This window comes from Nelumbo lutea, chromosome 2 (assembly GCF_056320005.1).
Source record: "Nelumbo lutea isolate HS-2025 chromosome 2, American lotus-T2T, whole genome shotgun sequence".
Classification (NCBI taxonomy): domain Eukaryota; kingdom Viridiplantae; phylum Streptophyta; class Magnoliopsida; order Proteales; family Nelumbonaceae; genus Nelumbo; species Nelumbo lutea.
Genome location: NC_142685.1, coordinates 4728834 through 4749631, shown reverse-complemented (window position 1 = coordinate 4749631; position 20798 = coordinate 4728834). Strand labels below are relative to the sequence as shown.

Below are 20798 nucleotides of genomic sequence, written 5' to 3'. Positions count from 1 at the left end.
CAAAGAATTTTTCTCAATTATCATAGTATTTGTTATGAATTCTTGAACTCGATCGCGCATCAAATTTAATAGATCTCTTCCTCTTTTTTCATTCCCAAAATCACTAGAAATTCCATTTAATTAAAGCAACACTGGAGAAACTGTGAACATGAAACAGCTTCACAAGCAATCAAGCGTCGTGAATTACAGAAGAGATGAAGAGAACCCGCCAACCACCTCAACCCACCCATCTACTTATCCCTCCAAAACCCAAAAACAACCAAGATCCCTCCCCAGATCCATCAATTACCTCATGAAAGAACAGAGACTCCTCTTCATTCTCGTCGGTATCTTGATCGCATCTACCTTCTTCTTTCTCCAGCCCACCCTATCGAGGCTTGGCCCTTCTGAATATATCTCCGTAGAACCCATTGGTGTTACCAATCATCATAACGTTTGGAACCCCTCTTGGAGTTCCGCAAATCGTCAAGTGGGTAAGGTCGGAAGAGTGCCGGCCGGGATCCAGAGACGGCAGTTGCGAATTGTTGTGACCGGAGGTGCCGGATTTGTGGGTAGTCATCTTGTCGATAAGCTTTTGGCAAGAGGGAACAATGTGATTGTGATCGATAATTTCTTTCCAGGGAGAAAAGAGAATGTGATGCACCATTTTGGGAATCCAAGGTTTGAGCTGATCCGACATGATGTAGTGGAGCCTATACTTTTGGAAGTCGATCAAATTTATCATTTGGCTTGTCCGGCTTCACCTGTACACTATAAGTATAATCCCATCAAGACGATCATATCCTTCTCAAAGCTATTATAGCTCTGAATTTTCTTCTGCTATTTTTGGATTTCTGTTATTTATCAAATTTGGAATACTTTTAAATCCTTGACTGTGATTACAAGACAAATGTGGTGGGCACCTTGAATATGTTGGGCCTGGCAAAGAGAATTGGGGCACGGTTTCTGCTCACGAGTACAAGTGAAGTGTACGGTGACCCGCTTGAGCATCCGCAGAAGGAAACTTACTGGGGAAACGTGAACCCAATAGGTAAGCTTTAGTCATTGTTTACGATCAATCCCATCTCCCTATTTCTCTGTTTAAATCCATTTTTTTTGTATTTCCTACTAATTTTCTGAGTTCTTGGTCTTGTTTAGGTGTCAGAAGCTGCTATGACGAAGGAAAGCGGACTGCTGAAACTTTAACGATGGATTACCACCGAGGTGCAGGTGTTGAGGTAGGTAATTCTGATATCAACTTATGGATGAGCTTTTCTAGAATGTTGATTCTGTGACATACGAGACACAGACCGAGGTTTACATGATATTTCTTTTTCTATTAAATGCAATTACTATTTGCCGCTTAATGTCTCAATCCCAGTTCTGTATACAAATGGGTATGCTCTTCTATAATGTTTGATTTTTCTTGATTTATGTTGACGATAACATCTCATCAAAGTTTTCTCCAACCCCATAATGTTTGCTCATGCGTCTAGTCGGCAAATACGTTCCCTTCATGTTTCCTTGTCTAAAACTTTGCTCTCATGTCTAGAGAACCAGATATATTTATACCCAACTTATATGTTTACTTGGTCGTTTAACTACCTTTCCAAATCTGAAACGCCTTTCTGTAGATATTATAACTATTTTCTAATTTCTAGAACGCCCATTTTTCCCTTTGTCCACTATGGTTGAGTTTAAACCTTGAAAGTTATTCTATCAATGCATATGTCGGTGACATGGCATACCATTTATAGATACTTTGCTTCTGCTTTAGCTTCTGAAATCTGATTTTTCTTTTTGACCACTGTCTACAATTTAGTTTCTTGATTCATTATTTTTTAAGTAGACCCAATTGTCTGGATAATCATGTTATTAGTTACGAGTATTAGTGCCAAGTATCAATATCTGTGTTGGCAATCCCATGAAAAGAGGGTTATGTAACATGGTATCATATACTAGTCTCTTGAGTGATATCATTCCTGGACAAGTTATACGAAAACTAAGGGAAAAGGTTAGGTAATAATAAAAGTCTAGAAATAAGAGCATGATTTTATATATCAACATTTGAATCTTAATAATAGAATTTATCAAAAAGTGAGAATACTACATTCCCGACTGGTTTTAGACGTGGTTATACAATGGTATTATGGACTTGTAGTAATTGGTTTAGCAAAACAAACTTTGCTATTGATTCTTCATTATGTTTTGAGCACCCCATTTTAGGTTATGGCTGTTTTTGATGCTCAATGGATGAGTATACAACTCCTTATCTATCTCTACCGGCCAAAAGGCACATGAGATAAACTGAGTACTAAAAATCAACCATTACTTTGAGCATGCCTTTAATGCAAAGATTCTAATTTAAACTTATTTACAATGACCCTAGGGAAATTATAAATTTATATTTGTTTACATTTTTTAGTACGTAATTGACACAATCAATTATAGAATTGCTTTCATACCATTCAAGTAGTACTTATACTTCCAAATCTACTTACCTGGCTCTTAAAGGTCTGTTGTTTCATTATCAGCAACTGGTAATGATTACTCGATGTTTGAATGCAGAGGAGGCAGCTTATATGAATATGTTGCAGTATGTTCTATGAGATGATCATATACTGGAACACCCTGCCAAATTGTAAAGAGGAGTACATGGTTAAAGAAAAAAAAGTATAAACAAATATGATGCTCATGGTTAAAGAGGGGTACATGCTGAATTTTCTTGTAATTGAACCTATATTTCATTTTCCTAGATTTACTGTCAAGTAGGATGGATTGAAATTGGAAGATCCTCATGTTTTGTGCTCTTTTGTTATACTTTTAAAACCTGAAGGTTGAAATAGCATGGCCTTATGATTATGATGTGATGTTTGATGGGTTTGACTAGATTTTCTTTATTGGGATAAATCCCCCTAAGAAATCTGAAACCCCTTTTTTATTTCTTTTTTCTTCTATAAAAGTGTGAATGATAGTGTGAAACTTTTGTTTAACTAAAATACACCAATTTTTTAATTTAGTCCCTCTGTAATTGTGAAGTCACAAAATGTAATTCAAACTACTACACTTCTCCTCATTCAATTCCCTCTCATTAAGTATTATATTTATATTTAGGGTATTAACTCCCATTATTTCATTGAATCCTATATTAATTAACCAAATTAAAGAAAAATAAGTGTGGCAAAGAATAATTGTTTGTATTGATGATAGAAATAAAATATAAATTTAAAACCAACCCAAAAGTGTAGTTGTTTTCCTATTTGGTGGTGAGTCAACAATTCAACTTTTTTACTTAAATAATAATAAAAATTAAAATAAAAAAGATGAAAACACATAAAAAGTATAAAAATACAAAAAAAAAATTGTAGAAAAAATACTTGGCACATCTCTAATATGTATATTCATTATATTAAATAAAAATAAGTGTGGCAAATAAGAATAATTTTTATAGATATAGAAATATAAAACATTATAGAAATTTTTAGAAACATTATTTACTATCATCATCATAAAAAATTGCCATGTGCAAAGCATGTGTACACTTATATATCTTTAGATGGAAGTGACCTTGGGATGTATTGTTTACAGGTGCGTATTGCACGCATTTTCAATACATATGGGCCCCGTATGTGCTTAGATGATGGACATGTCGTCAGCAATTTTGTTGGTCAGGTTTGCTCAGCCCCCATTTGATGGGTTTGTAGCTTTTAATTCTTTCCTAATGCTTCAATTTTGAAATCAGAATGATAGGACATCATAGAATTGAGAGGATCTTCTAACTGTTTGTGTAAGCTTTTTCAGGCCCTCCGCAAACAACCTTTGACAGTTTATGGTAATGGAAAGCAATCACGAAGCTTCCAATATGTTTCTGACTTGGTATTCTACATATCTATCATCCTGTGTATTTGTTCTGTCTATGCTACTCCTTTTGTTTTTTTTGTTTTTTTTTTTTTTTTGAGATGTAAGGTCTTTGCAAGGTAAAAACTGTTTCAAGGCATTATACTCCATGCACATTTATTAAGTGATTATTAGCTTTGTATCTTTTTTCCTAAAATCTGTAGCAGCTATAAGTTGTTAACAAAATATTGGAAGAGTATTCTAAGTGCCACAGCAAATTGCTCTCTTAGACGTGAAGCTTGTGTATAAAATTTCATAAGTATTCATGATGCACATTATCTCCAAAGGTTTTCATGGTGAACCTAGAGGGAGACTGAACCTATGTTGTATTCAATTCCACCATTGCTGAGTTGGTTATCATCTTATGCATTATTGGGTGATAGTAGGGAAAAATCTACTCCCCTTTCTTGGCATCTACTACTACTTTTTATTGAACTTAGCAGGTTGGAATCTGTTTTAACCCCTGCTAAGCTTTTCCCAAGCTTCATGTGGTAGGAGAGAAAGTGGTTTGTCAAAGGACATGTAAGTGTAGAAATAAGATTGAAAAGTAGGAAAAATTTTAGTAAAACACAATTAAGGGAGTATATAAATCTGTCAAAATGGGCTTTGATAATTTATGTTTTGCTTTATTTCATAGGTTGTTTATTTTAAACTTAACAAGAAAGAAGAAAGAAGATGCTGATGGTAAAGTTGCATCTGAATATGGGAAGGAAGACAGTATTTGGCCTTCATTTGAGTAGAAATACAAAAAAAAAGGCAAATAACCAGACTTTGTTGGACTGGATTGAAGAAATTTATTTATATGGTAAGATGAACCATGCAAAAGAATTGAACTGTGTTAGATTGTGCATGGTGTGTATTTGTGTATGTGTGTATGTAATGATTGTCACTGTGCATGGTCTGTCTTCCCCATGTTTTGGATCAGGACAGTAGATGACATATTCATTAATACTTGTATGACCAAAATACGATACATAATTGATAGGTGTTTCTATCTCTTTTATGTTGACACAATGCATTTGAAATTACTTGCTTAATCTTTAACGATGCAGTTTTATAACCTGTACTTTGATGGAATATGTTCATCTTCCTCATCTTTGGGTATTTGAGCAAAATTAGTTGGGGATTCTAGAGACTGATTTTAGGAGATGCTTAGGGCCCTGGAATCTGGATCCGCTTATAATGGATGTGGCTCTTGCTTCATCCTTGATTATATGGTTCCAGGAACCTCATTCCCATAAAGTTGGAAATGTGAATCCTATCTTCTACATCACTCTCCGAAAGTGGAAACAACATCCAATCCCGCTTCTCTTCATGGGGGTGTTAGAAATATTTAATTTCATACTCCAGTATCCCCTATTTCAATCCTGCTCCAGCTTATGCTCTGGTCATCTAGGCAAGATTATATGTTCTAACCAGAAATGTTCATAGAAAAGAGATACTATGGTTGCCTTAACCAACATTGAGGTCTCTAGTGAGGCAAACCCAACTGGTTCAATAGATGGGAAGTGGGGTCTTAAACAAGAGATCTTGTCACTGTCGGTTCTTCTAAGATCTAACTGCATAGGACAAGGCAATGTAATAATCTAGTCATCCACAAAGATCTGAGATCCATGAAAACATAGACTGCAGCCACAGGATTCAACACAGCCATTTATAAATATTGAGTCTTTTTTTTTTTTTTTGCATGTGTCCGTGTGTCACGAGAGAGAGAGAGAGAGGTGCTGGACCACCAGTAATATGCATCACAAAATTTTCACAAGTACAGCTTAGGATGGGAGAATTTTTCTTGCACAAGTGCGTGCATTTATTTAGTGAACTTTCATGTTGTTATGGGAATGATTGATTCTCTCTCTCATTTTAGGTTGATGGGTTGGTGGCATTAATGGAAAATGAGCATGTTGGGCCTTTCAACTTGGGTAACCCAGGAGAATTCACCATGCTGGAGCTTGCTGAGGTGAGGAATTCCCTGAATTCTATACATGTATTAGGTGTGCACAAATGATGTGTTTCTCAACTGTAAAATTTTCTTTTCATTATTTCCATCAATAAGGTTTACCTTGCATCGCTTGGCATAGGTTGTCAAAGAAACAATTGATTCCAGTGCAACCATTGAATTCAATCCAAACACAGAGGATGACCCACATAAAAGGAAACCGGATATCTCCAAGGCAAAGGAATTGCTGAATTGGGAGCCGAAGATATCATTAAGGGAGGGATTGCCATTAATGGTGACTGATTTCCAGAAACGCATCTTGAATGATGAGGAAGGAGGAACACTCAAATAAGATAGGAAGTAATTCTCTGTATAGTATGAAGAGCATGTCGCATATTCCACCTATCAGTGTTTTTATTTTATTTTGTTCATTTGGCGGCTAAGATCTTTGATTAATTTGTTGTCACCTATTCTACCATCATCTAAATATCTACTTGGAAATTTTGGATGCATTCCACATTTGTAAAGAAAGAGGCATGTATCCTACAGTTTTGTAATGCAAATTCTGTGTTCTGACATAATTAAGAGTGCAACCCCACTACAATATGATTGAGCAGTAGGCAAGTTGCGCTTGGTTCCATTGGCCAAAAACTTTAAATTTGTTGTATTAGCAGACATGGCGCATAAGTTTTCGTTTTTCGATCCATTGATCATGGGAGATGCCAACATTTGGGAGCCACTACTACGATCTCCTCGCTGTAACAGGTTGCTGTAGCCGTATCTCAGAATCTTTAAAGTCAAGTGGACGTCCCACCTCATTGGTTAATCCACAAGGAATTGTCAGCTAATTTTTTATGGTTACGGCCGTAATGAAACTATGATGGGGTTGAGATCAGGCTTATATGTGATTTTCATCTACAGGGAAAGGGAAATGCTTTCTGAAAGTCAGGCAACCACTTGGCTCGATATCCATCTGTGAAGAAAAACAAATTTCCCTTATCAAAATCTCCAGATCTAAGAATCTCTGGGAGAGGGTATAGAGTGGAACCTGATTACTCCCTTACAAAATAGGACAACTGGTAACTTCTGAAGATTTCTGATCGGCTTCATTTAGGGATATCATCTGGAGGAAAAATCGGTTTCAAGGCATTGCTATGCTAGAACTTTAACATGAAATGCTTAGGGTTTAGGACCAGTCTCGTAAACATTCTTAAGGCATTTGTGTGGAAGAACTTACCGAAAGCTCGTAATATAGCTGCCTTCTCCTGTCCAAATCCCTGGAGCCAATGGTTACAGGAGTGGACTGGGCAATGAGGTCCAATTCTAATTCGTTTTAAATTATTTCATGTTACTCAGTAAAATACTAAAATATTAAGCCGACAGTGACAAGCATGCGATCCAACACTTGGATTGCTGGAGTCGTCAATTCTGTGTAATGACAAAGCAGTCGTATGATATCCATGAGATGAAGCCTCATTTCATGCCCTCAGGTTTAGACATAAAAGGACTTGAGTTTCAGCAACAAAACATGGGAGATGAAATGTCATGCTTGTCTGAGATGGGTTTCTCGGGAGCCACTGCAGATCGTTAGCCTCAAGATAGCTACCAAATAATGCCTACAACTTTGTAACAATCTGGAAATTTCCAAAGATGAACCCTATATCTATTTTAATTGTTCCTGAATGACTTCAATGACTCTAGCAAAAGTGATTGGCGAGAGGATTAGGTAAACATAAATTGCCAAAAAAAAAAAAAAAAGCTCAAATCCAACGCCACTGAAATTCCAACTACTACAGATTTCGTGCAGGTCATTTTCCCAAGTTATCTCCACCGTTGAAGCAGACGACCAAGAAAATTACATCCAGACGCCAAATGGGCCAGAAAAGGGCTTCCAAGTTAAGCTCGTTCAGTTCTGCAAGTAATTGAAATGGTGATCCAAATCCATCCTTCCTAACAGGTACCAGGTTGTTTACCAGCTTGCATGACATTTATACACCGAGAGCCCATTTGTTGCCCATTAATAAGATCAAATAGATAAGGCCTCTCAGATGATCTTGTTTCTAACATCTTCAAGTTTCTTCATTATTTCCCCTGGAGTTCGATCCAGTTCATCTGCAATCTTCCTCTGCAAATCTGGAGGCAATGTTGGGAACTGTTCGCAGAGATCTCCATCAATTACGTCCTGAAATCATTTTGTCACATCACTCGCAGGATTTTGTAGAAAAGCAATACTATGAAAAAGGAAGGGACTGTATGTGCAACTGTTTCTTTTCAACAAGATTCGACTAAGGTTCCTGGAGAACTATATGCATATCAAACACTCACTCGAACCACAAGTGTTATCCAAACAAACATCAAGCCAAAGCAGAATAAGAAATAAAATATATTTAACACTGAATCTCACTCTCACCTCATTTGGTGTTCAAGTCAAAGCAAAATAAATGAGGAAATATGATTAACTGCATTTAATTTTGCTTGCATGGATCATCAGTATTCCTTCCATTAATGACATGGAAGATATGATCACAAGCACTTTTTTCCATTAATGGATTATCAGTAAACATGCAAATCCATTGTGATCATATCTTCCATGGCATGGATTACCATATCTTTCACATTCCTAATGGTCACGTGCCACATCCATTGTGAGGTAAGAGGGAAGTGGAACATACAATCACAAGCACTTTTTTTGTTCACCTTACACATATTTACTGCAAAAGAAAACTGGCTTTTTGGGTATATATGAAACAGAGCATGTATTACAGCAATAAGTGTATCTACAAGTTCGATTTCAGGGCTTTACCTTTACTGGAAAGTAGGCTGATCTGTAGGCCATGTGATCTCTTCCACATAGAGGTGGATTCTCCTGCCTCATATGCATCTCCAGATGAGAAAAGAAATCAACATCCTCCCTAGACGTGAAAGGAAGAAAAGCCCCCAAGCTCCCCATTACAGTCCCATAAATGATGCACTCTCCACCACCTGGTATGAGAGATGCCTTATGCAAGGATGTGACCACATCACCCACATGGAACTGTACGATTTCTTCTACCTTATTGGGGGCACCATTCAGCTTTCCTTGCTCCCACTTAATTTTGCCTCCGGTTGGATCTTCTTCAATCTCATCTGAGACATCCTGTGGTAGTCGCATAAAATATACATTCCCAAATTTGTCAGCACCAGCCATGGTATCGAAGTCTACGTGGTGTGATGCTGTAAGCCATCTGGGGACACAATCATCTGCAAATATATATAGTTGATTTTCATCCCTCCTATACTTGCAGTAATGGAATGACTGCAAAGGAAAGAGAGCAGTTAGAAATAACTTGACAAATGAGAAAAAATAACACCATTGAGCAACAAGTTCGTATAACAAAAAACAAATCATGTATCCTACTGCCATAATTAGGGGTGTCAATGGACGGACCGAGTTTGGGTTGGACCTCTGAATCAAAATCAGTTTATAACGGACTGGATGGACCAATAAAACATATTGAACAGGGCCAGTCCAGACGTAATGGTCCAATGTATTTATTGGATTGGATTGGACCTAGTTCATTTGTAATGGATTTTTTATTGGACTGGGTCAGATTGAACCAATATCCGGTCCATTGACAATAAGATGAGAGTGCAGGTGTCAATGGACCAAGTTTGTGTTGGACCCCCAATCTAAATTAAAACAAATGTGAACAGTTTGGACGGTCCAGACATTGAATTGGACCAGTCCAGAATGGTCCAAAGTATTCATCAGATTGGATTGGATCAGTTCCATCTGTAATGGACTCATATTGGACCAGATCAAAATGGACTAACATCCGGTCCATTGACAGCCCTAGCCATAATGTTGTCCCAACTTCCAGGGTTAAATAGGTACTGTCTGTTCTGTGTTCCTCATCATTATAGAGTTTTCACTCAGGTTGGTTGTTCTGTCAACGAGATTTTCTCCTGTAAGGGGGTAGCTTTGTTTGGAATCCAATTTTCAGGCATCCTCCTCCTTTGGATTGGGAAATGGAAGAATATTTTGCTATCCTTCAAAGATTTAGAAGAAACTACTTGTTTGGAGAGATAAAGAGGATGAAATCATTTGCAAATAGGACCCTAAAGGAACTTTTTGGTCAGATAATTCTCTATGTTGCCGTGGCTAGAAATAATATGCAATAGGCAGAGGTCAATTGTGTTCACTCTGTTCCCCCAAAGAGTAAAGGCTTTCTTGTTTCTGGTTTTATCCCAGCAGAATATTTTTTTTGGATATTAGCACAATAAATTTAATTTCCTAATTCAAAGCATATTACATGTAATTATGGCATATGCAACTATGCAAGCTATGCTTGAACTGATGTTCCTCGACATATTCAAGTTATTCTATTCTTTTCATTTGAAAATGATTCAGTCATAGAAGAATGCCTTAACCAAATCCCAAATGAGAAAATGAAATTTCCAACATAAAGATGAAAAGAAGGGCTCATATATTGCTAAGTCAATGGATTTCAAAGATGTTATGGTTGAAGGGTACCTACACATGTTTGTAGAGTTGCTAAAAAAATATGAATGTGCCCTTCTATATTCTCCTGGCCCCATAAAAGAGGAAGGAAACTGTGGAGGTGTGCACGAGCAGCCTTGATCCGGACAGTTTGGGAAGAAAGGAATTCCAGGATCTTCCAAGAAAAGAGGAGTCCTTTACTAACTGTTGGAGGAATTGGTTATCAGTAGCAAGCTGTTCCTCCTCAAAGGTAAGCGTATTGACAATCTGCACCCTCCCCCCCTCAAGGCTCACTGAAGCTGAATTTTGATGGGAGTAGCCAAGGCAACCCAGGGCCCTCTAGGTTGGGAGGTGTACTAAGAAATGAGGCTGGAGAGGTTGTTGTACTCTATTCTGGCCCATTAGGTGTTGGAAACTCTATTCGGGCAGAGTTGTTAGCTGCAATACAAGGAGTACTCGCAAAAGAAATGGGTGTGGAGCAACTTCTGGTTGAAGGGAACTCTTAAGACAGTGGTGAACTGGCTAAATAATCCAGAGGGTTGGGAGATCAGCTACAAAAATGTAACGTGGGGCTACAAAAATGAGCTAAAGAAATTCAAATGGCTGACAAGGAATATGTCTGTAACAACACAGTGGGTTGGGAGATCAGCTAATGCATTTGTTGATGTCTTGACAAAACAACGGACAAATAGGGAAACATTGTTCTGGGCTCAACTGTATTTTTTGTATTAACATTCTTGTACTCTTTGCTGTAGTTTATGTGTTCTCTGTTTAAAGAGGTGGCACCTCGTGCCTCTCTAAGGGGATATTCATGTAACCAGTCTTTGAGTTAATGGAAATATGATACTTTATCTATCAAAAAAAATATGAATGTGGGTCATGGAAATACAGGCATGTAGTGAAGGAAATCAATCTCAAAGCTGCCTTTGGATTTGAGGACAGCATATAAGTGAACTCACAGATTGGCCAGTACTGCTGCTGATGGGCTTGTCAAACAAGGAGTAAGACAAAAAGAAATGTATTGGGGTCAAGGGTGAAGAAATTCTATCATATTTAAGATGGCTAGTCAAAGCTAGATACCATACTTGGGTCTTGGGGGCATAGCACATGTTTTTGTATACATTCCTAAATTTATTAATGAGTGTATTTAAAAGTTGCTGATAAAAAAGCATAGAGATGAGAAGAAACTCAACAGTTCCTTCACCCGCTAAACATAATTATGTGCACATTCTGGAAATAATAAAGCTCTATCAAACCTTAGAAAGAGTGCACAAACTTGTAAGCACAGTAAAACTTACAAAAAAATATAAATCATATAACAGCATTCATGACAATAACTCTCTTGAAAAAAGCATTTTATCATTCAAAGAAAGTATATTTATATTCCTTATAAAACATACCTCTTGCATGTCACCAACATAAATCCGGTCCCTATATGTGTTGATAGAGATGATTGTGTTGGGGAAGAGCTTATTCTCACATTTCCTAAGCAATCTTCTTTTCCCTAAATCATATAATCGGAGTACTGATCCTATCCCAGCAAGCAATCTTCCTTGAAACTGGCACAAAGCGAGAGGAATACCCTCTACTTGTGTTTTATGCAAAAGCTCAAGAGATTTTCCATCTTCCACAAACCTATAAATATGAATAAAGCCTGCCGTGAACTTTCTCTTGGGCCAAAACTGCAATCCTTTTGCTGTACCAACAGCCAAAAGAGTTCCATATTCCTTGTCATGAAAGTTCACAGTGCATACACTAAATGCAGCCTCATTGTCCTGAAGCTCTAAAAGGCATGTAGTGCTTGATGTCCTAGGATCAAGAACTCTGATGCAAGACACCCACTTGTCTGACTCTGCTTTTGGGTAACCATACTGCTCATCAGATAGAGGATCATCTTTCTCCTCATCATCACCACCATTTTCCATCTGCTCCATGTTACCATTTCCATTCTCCCCCACTCCGGCAGCCTCCAGACATTCCTTTCTTGCAGCTTCACGCTCTTCTGCAGTGAATGCTCCCTGATCACTCTCAATCACCACCAGCAGTTTCCTCTTGGGATGAAAGACAAACTTCCTTGGAGTATATCTCAAAGGAATTGTAGTTTCATTGAATGTCTCTCCTAACCGCTCAATTGTGAAAACCCTCAATGCATCCCCAGCAACAGCAACCACACCTTCTGCACACTGATCAGAGGAAAACGAAGCAGCATATTCGAGAGTCTCATATGAAAGAGGAGTTAACAAGAAGTGTCCTTGGTGAATATAACCAAGCCAAGGCCGACTAGACAAGCAAAGCATTGCCCTCCTACCTCTTACTATTGCAGAAAATAGTTTTGGGGCTCTGAGTCCTAAGAAACGGGAACGGGTGTCAGAAAGTTGACCTGTCACCATATCAACCATAGTTCTGAAGAGCACCCCATTCTGTAAACCAGCATTAAGAAAAACACTAGCAGGGTGATCAGCACCATCCTCCCCACCCACTGATGCTTGAACTTCAAGTAAGAGAAGAGATTCTGGAGGTGAAGATACACTCTGCACACTCAGAATCTGCATGCAGTCATCAGGGTCCAAGGATAAGATGCGGATCGTGTTATCATAGGACCCTACAGCAAGAAAACGGGACCTTTGCCTCCCTTCGGGAACTGGGGCAATGTCCAGACAAGCCACATCCCCAGACATTTCATGCTTCTCAACCTCCATCAACTGACCCGTCATGTCCATCTCAAAATAGATAAGCTCTCCTCCACTCAGAGCAATAACCACCTGTAGTCTATTAGAGGCAACCTTCACAATTGTCCTCTTCCCAGGTGTTTTCCACTCATTAATACGGCCATCCTCTCTTATATGCCTGATACCATTTGGATGGACTTGCATTAGAGAATCATCCCCTAAAAGAGACACAGCAAGTGATGGAGTGGTATCAAGGAATCCACTATCACTAACTTCTTCAACTGTCTCACCAATCGAAAGCACTAGTGTAGCATTTGCAAAGGAAACAACAATGTATGCATCAAACTCATCATTAACATTTTTCTTCACCGTCCAAACAGCACTTGGGATACCAGGGAGCTGTGAGACAGCCATCTCACTAATGGCTAAACCTGGTCTTAGTATCCGTAGAGACGACCGTGGGCCCCGGCCACAAAGTGTAAATATCTGAGGAGTCTCTTCCTCAAACAAATTTATAACTTTCATGTCCATGATTGGCATCAAGCTCTCAACTTGGTCAATCCTAACAAGATTCTTAAGGCCCCTAGGCTGGAAAAACACTGGCTGAAAACCTTCTTCTGTTTCCATCAGTGTAGCTGATGATGATTCCACATCCTCATCCTCTCCTATTGCCTTAAACTGATATAAAGCATGATTCCCAAACTCTGAAGCAGCGAATAGAAGCCCTGATTTCAAAACACACATAGAAGCAGTAACAGGAATAGTGTCAAAATATTTTATCTTCAACTCTTTCACGCGTTCATTCTCATGATCCAATGTAACCTTGAATAAATCTCCATATTCTGTCTGCAACAGAAAGAAGAACATAGACTTCTGCTTGTGTGTGGCAGCAGAAACTATGAGTACCCCACGCTCTGCAGGCAAATCAGCTCGCCTAGGAATGACAGCTCGTACATCAGATTGGCCCTGGTTCTTATAAATGACAAAGTTCTCCGCACACACGAGGACGCCACTGGGCCCATCCCCACCTCCAGGAACTGTGACAAGCAAGTTGGCACCATTGTCAATTGGCTCTGACCATTTCCGGGAGACATGATTCAGCCCAAGATCAAGCTCGTAGAAGGTAACATGTTTCTGAGCGTCACTTGCAGCCACACCAGATGAATCCTGATCCGCTTCCGAGTAATCAAGCTCAATTGCAGCAAAAATTGGATTGTCAAAGCCGCAGTCAACCCCAGCAATAGAATACACGATGGTGTGAGACTTATGCGCTTCCAATGGCGATGAAATTGTCAGCCTCGCAGCAGTATCTCTGTTCAAAACGTAAACAAGCTTCTGCTTTTCACATGCACCAATCATTACCGCACGACCCTTGGGATCAACGGCCACGTACTGCCCTGGAACAATTCGACGACAACCCGATTTCCCAAACGTCTCCTGATGAATTTTATCAAAAATATTTTTCTCTTTGTTATATTCAAGAATCACGATTCGACCGGAATCAGACCCAACAACAATATAGTCTTTCTGAGAACCAGTTAGCCTAAATTGAGCTAATGAACGGATTGTTCCAAATACCTCGACGGATAAAATTGTCTGGATCTTACCGTTTTCATCGGGGCGCAACAGATCAAGAACTTTCCCTCTAGCCACAACAATTTCTTGGGATTTGCCACCGACGAAGCTCCCATTAGTAGCACAGACGATACCGGTGGCTCGTTGCAGAGTTAGACTGTAAAGATACATGGCGAAGTCGTTACTGAAACCCTAGAAATCTCTGCAGGAACACCTCGTTGAAACCTTAAGCAACACCTAACATGTAAGGGAAGAAAACCCTATCTTTTGGGGAAATAGAACGAGGGTTTATGGTTTTACACTCATTTCAAGCTGCATAGTAAGAAAGGAACGACTTCAGATAAATACATGTCGAGATAATATCTACGATTAGAAAATCAAAGAAAAATCAGTGTCATCGTCCGAAGACTCCGAACTAACCTGAATTGTGCGAATTTGCTTCCCGCGACCGGAAGAGAGAGAGAGAGAGAGAAACCCTAGTTAACCGCTTCGATTGTCTCACCCAGTCTCCCAGGGGAAAGTCACGTGAGACGAGCTCCATTCCTCCATTTTTTTTTATTTTTCACAAGTGGTGTTTTAGTAATTACACATCTTTTTTGAACACGTGTAAAAGTAAAAGTGTAGATCTCCGATCCCTTTTTTAATTTTTTTAGTAGAATCAGAGGGAGAATTCCGATCCCACTATGGTGTAAGATTTTATTCGATAGGTATGAATTACCTGTTTTTTGTGGTAGAAACAGTTAGAAAGATTATATTAATTTATCAAAAAAATTACATCCATCCCATTTTCTTAGGCACCCCTTATGCAGAAAAGATATGGTATGGGAAGAGTTTTGATCAATCAAATTCCATCCATGAATTTTGATAAATAACACCTAATTAGTTACTATGACTTCTCAGATATCATAACTTTTCCATTTATAGTTGAATTATGTATTTATTAAAATTTAGCCCCTAATTTGTATTTTACTAAAACACCCATCTGCAATTATTTATTCAACCCTTTCACACAAGACAGTGGTTTGGGGGTAGCACGTCCCCACAAATCAGCAAAACAAATAAAGGAGAGAGAAAAGGGAAACAGGCGAAATTGAAAGAGAAACCATCCCAAGAAGACGCTAGAGCTTCATGCACAAGCCAATCAGTAGCTTGATTTGCTTCACCATAGATATGGCGAAACTTCATTCACTTGAAAGCAACGTAATATGATGGTCTTTAATCTTCATGGATGAACAACCTTATTGTTCAGGCAGGAGATTACTATATTGGAGACTCTTTGAAGTTCAATACAAGGTTGTTGGCTTTCCACGTTGCCCACGCCTCCACTTGGTTGATGGTAGACTCCCCAATTTTGTACGCTTTAAAGTTCAGGATCTTCCTGCAAAGTCACGAGCTATAGTGGCTAACCGAACACTTGTTACTAGTGTTGCAAGAAGCATCAAAGTTTTCTTTTTTTATGCTTCCAGGCCTTGTTGGGTGCTTCCAAATAATCTGAGACCAAACATGGTCAGGAACCATAGAACAAACTTTGTCTCTGTTCCAACAACGTCTCTCTTGGTAGCGGATGTTATTATTTTCAATGGGGTCCTAGTTTATTTCTGCACTTAGAGGTTTCCCATTAACCCATTGATTGAACCAAAGTTTATTTTAGGGAAATTTCTCCATTAGTACCTTATATTTTGGGTCTAGTGTTACTTTGGTCCTCAAATTTTAAAATGTGATAATTCAGTATCCAAATTTTTAAAATGTAACAATCCAATACCTGTCGCTAACTAGTTGTTAACCAGCCATTAAGAGGCATTTAAAAAAAAAACACAAATACCCTTCAAGTGTTATTTAATTTTCTTTATCAACCATTTAAACGTTGACAAAAATTAATAGTTTCAAATCTTTGTCTTCTTTATTCAAGAAAGTTTGGGTCACGTTTGAGTGGAAATTCTACCCCAACTTTCTTGAATAGAAAAGGCAAGGATTTGAGACCGTTAATTTTGTATCAATGTTTAGATGGTTGATAAAAAAAAATTAGATGACACTCAAAGGGCATTTGTATCTTTTTCAAATGCCACCTAACAGCTAATTAAGAGTAGGTACTAGATTGTCATGTTTTGAAAGTTTGAGGACCAAAGAGGCACTTGGCCCAAATTACAGGGTATTAATCGAAAATTTTTACTTTATTTTATCATCTTTGCCTACGGACCAATGAACACCTTTATTTAGAATATCCCTGGCTTTGATAATGCCTTGCTAGGCCCACGAGGACCCCTTTTTTGCCTTTTCCAAAAGTTCTCTTTTTTTTTAATTTTCCTTTGATGACTTTGATGCCCATAAAATGTGTGGAGAGGGTTATAATGTGTGGCCATAAAATATTTTCCTTTGATGACTTTGATGCCCATAAAATATTTACATTTGGGTATGACCGCTTGATTAGAAAGGGCTTGCATCAAAGGTTTTTTTATTTCAAAAATAACCCTAAAAATTCTCGTATATAACATGTAGTCCACCCCTTTTCCGAATAAAGTTATAATGTGTGGAGAGGGTTTATTTGTTTTCTATAGGTTGATTAGAGAATTATTAGGGTTATTTTTAATAAAAGGGCTAATGCCCCATCATATTTTCAGCATGCCTTAAGTGTTCACCTGACCATTCCCATATAGAAATATAAATGTTTTTTATGGAGGGTCAAATAAGTAAAGCATATGCAAATTGTAAGCAATGTTTTAAAAACCTACTCGAAGATTGAATCGTTGTTGCCTCTAAGTCATAGGTCATTGGTTCAACCATCCGGATTATACGGTTTAGACTGTGCCACGCCAATAATATAATATTATATCATATTATATTATATGTGTGTGCGGGTGTATATGAAGGAATCTGGAATCCATCATATCGATAGCCGAATTATACATGATATGGATTCCTAGTTTTAGAAAAACTACATTTTTCTATGATCGATCTTACACTGAAACCGGATAAGATTTAAAACCAAATAAGAGGGAGAGTATACATGATATGGATTCAAATATAGCTCCCAAAGTGATAGTTCACACCCAAATCAAATCTCAAAACCAGCTTCCATTGAAAATGGTGCAGCTTGGATTGAAGTCGGTTCAACAACGCAGTTTTTCAGCAAAATTGCAATCCAACACCTTGAATCGAACTAGGGAGGTGAGCATAGTTTTTCTCTGTATTTTTCTTGCAAAAATCAAAGAGAGAATTGATCAAGATCAATCCCAAAAGTGGTGGTCAAATTAGGGTTTCTTGGGCGGCAAGAGCAGAAGAGAGAATTGAAAACAGAGTGATCTAAAGCAGTTTGATCTCTCTTTCTCTTAATCCTTAAGCAGCACCACTCCTAACCGAATTAAGAGGTTGGATCCAAATCTTTATTTGGATATTGACTCTACCAATAGATAGGTCTTATCCTCTAATGAGAATGAATGCTCCAAACCCATATCCATACCCATATTCGCCCATGTCACATGATAGTTTAAGCAGTCATGTGATATCTTGATTAACCATGGGCTTTAAGCCCATTAACTAAGTGGCTCACGTCCCAAGTGTGTTACTGGCCCATTTAGGTTTGATTTGTATGGTGTGGGACCCCAATAGTGACCTCGCATAATCTCACATGGGTTTGGCCTAGCCTCTATGAAAAGGCTTTGCCAAATTCACTACCAAATGTAGTGAACCCCTGAGCTCATAACTATAGGCTTAAAATGGGCCCAACATTTACAATTAAATGATCCCTGAGTCCAACCATCTTATGAAGGCCCAAGGATAATGGACTTAAGTAAGATATAGCCCATCATGTAATCAGCATTTAATGGTTTCTTACACTTAACCTCTTAACTCACAATGATCAAACACTACTTAATGGGAAAGAACCTCTCCCCTGACTACAAGGTGCAATGTCATACTCTTTGCTGGCAGCTTTGGTTTCCATCAGAGAGAGTGTAGTTCCAATCATTCACTTTGTCCGACAAAGGGGCCGATCCTATTACTATGATCACTCACTCAAGTGAATTCTCAAACTACCCCAACATACCCAGGTTTTGACCCCCAAAGGATCTCACTAGTTGGCATATCAAAGACAACCCAATCCAACACTCAGTGCAGTACCATAATCAAATCTAGGGGTTATGCGTAACTTTCCAGTTTTGTCCATCAGTCTTTAAGGTCTAGGGCATAATTGGAAAATGGTACAGGTTCAATGCTTCAACCAAACACACATTACACGTGCTTCAGGTTTAACCTTAGTAGCTGAGACAAGCTACCCCAACTTCTTTGGCAACGACTGAGAACATTCTAAACTAACACAAGTTTCATCCAATTTAAGGGATAAATTCGTAAAAATATATCAATGACAACATAAAACAATAATATATTTTTATTCATTTACAATAAATGTATATGTACATCAATTTGATTGGAACTAAGGGCATACACTGTTTAATAGTATATGTATGTATAAACATGTATTTTATTAATAAAAATGTATAATTATTTTTTAGATACAATATATATATATATATATATATATATATATATATATATATATATATATATATATATATATATATATGTATGTATACATATATATTATTTTATGTTTAGTTTATATTTTTAATTTAATTTTTAATTTTTATTTGTAAAAATTCTAAGAATTGCAATTTAAAGCCTAAAAAAGGCTTTTTTTTTTCAAAAATAATAGGGCAAGGCACCTTTGACACCTTGAAACACATAAATCTTGAAAAGTTACAAAAAAAAAAAAAAATCCCAATTGGACATAAAAGTGCAAAGCTATGGCCTCTAGAAGTTTGCACATACATTGAATGTACAACATGTGACCCAATGACTTTATTGAACGAATCAATAGTCAAAACCACTTGGGTTAGACGATTTTGCACTAACAGATGGGTTTTAGCAATCAAGTCCAAGTGACAATTCAAATAGTTCAACCGGACAGGTTGAAAACAATGTTTGTAAGTGGTGCCTTAGTAATATGCAAAATAGAGGATAGGTTTTAGTAAATGCATGAAACTAGTGCAAAATGAGAAAGTTGTAAATGTTGTTTTAGTTTTGCTAGCTTTGAGGTTTTATTTTGTTTTACTTCAATTTCAATTTTTCTTCGTTTTTATTATAAATAGATAGAACAAAGTAAACTTATAACAAAATCAAACCAAAATGTTGACTCAACTCATTTGCAGTCCCACACATTTGCGCCAATGCAATTGCAAGCAAAGGAGGAGTTAGTTACATTAACTTATTTGTATAATAAATTTTTTATAAATATATTTTTATAATAATTATTTATTCATTTTAATTGAATGTTATTGAGATGGTTGTAAGTATTTTTAATCATGGTCATTTTTAACAGAGGCCCTTATATATGGCTCCAAATTATTAAACATCTAATATCATAAGAGACTAGTGGGGAAGTTAGAGGATTTTAGGATTCCTCCTACTTTGAATATAAATCCATATTTTGACTCTAAGGGACCGTTAATATATATATTTTTTTTGGATTTTAAAGGGTGAAAATTGGTCAATAGGATTTTAGTTCTCATTGATCGAGATACCCATGTTTTTTTTTTTAGATTTATATGGAGTCTATGAAAAATTTATTTTGACTTGGTATCACTTACTCCCAAGTGGGTAAGTAACTTTCCCACCCAGGGGGAGAGTTGCCAACACTTGGATAGGATAAATTTGTAACTTTTAATGATGGTTTTTAATATCTAAAATGGTCATTGTCTTATTTATATAAGAAATAAAAAACATGAATAAATACACTTACCCGAAAAAATGTTTCTTAGGAAAAACTTACATGAGTAAGTACATTTACTTGGATAACTAACTACCCAAAAAAGCAAATGAGACCTAAGTTGTGATTCAATTAATAATGGGGGAAAGGTATTAAAGGTATTGGAGAGCACATTTGATGGACCCTAGATCTAGCGCTTAAGGTTGGTTAATAGACCTGGCAATTGGGTTGGGTGGGTCGGGTTCAAATTGGGTCAAGGTACTTTGGATTGATTTCGGGTTGGGTTGTCAAATGGTAGATCCTAACCCTAAATGTTCGGGTTAGGGTTGACCCTTGGGTCAATTCGGGTCATTGCAAAAAAAAAATTAAATTTAAAAAATAAAGAAAATTTACATGAAAAATATCAAAATTAAAAGAATTAACCTTAAAATTCCAAATATAAAATAAAAAACTTGAACATTTAACAATTTAAAGAATAAACAGAAAAAATTAAAGAATCGA

General features: G+C 37.3%; 2 protein-coding genes across 3 annotated transcripts; one reads left to right on the top strand and one right to left on the bottom strand.

The window, feature by feature from the left end:
• On the top strand, positions 1–6390 carry LOC148868205 (UDP-glucuronic acid decarboxylase 1-like). The gene is made up of 7 exons (XM_088968058.1): positions 1–779; positions 884–1030; positions 1138–1217; positions 3568–3651; positions 3781–3855; positions 5741–5833; positions 5955–6390. Exons 1-7 carry the CDS (start codon positions 149–151, stop codon positions 6162–6164), a joined length of 1320 nt encoding a protein of 439 aa, XP_088824184.1. The 5' UTR covers positions 1–148; the 3' UTR covers positions 6165–6390.
• A 1063-nt stretch (positions 6391–7453) lies between these two features.
• On the bottom strand, positions 7454–15093 carry LOC148868204 (spliceosome-associated protein 130 A). 2 transcript variants are annotated; one of them, XM_088972491.1, is made up of 5 exons: positions 14957–15093; positions 14569–14848; positions 11693–14398; positions 8616–9107; positions 7454–7994 (listed from the first exon to the last, which is right to left on the bottom strand). In XM_088972491.1, the coding sequence occupies exons 2-5, from the start codon at positions 14650–14652 to the stop codon at positions 7857–7859; spliced, it is 3420 nt and encodes a 1139-aa protein (XP_088828617.1). In that variant the 5' UTR covers positions 14653–14848; positions 14957–15093; the 3' UTR covers positions 7454–7856. The 2 variants fall into 2 exon arrangements, with proteins under 2 accessions (XP_088828617.1, XP_088828616.1); XM_088972490.1 differs by having other exon boundaries at positions 11693–14848.
• Positions 15094–20798: the final 5705 nt, after the last annotated feature.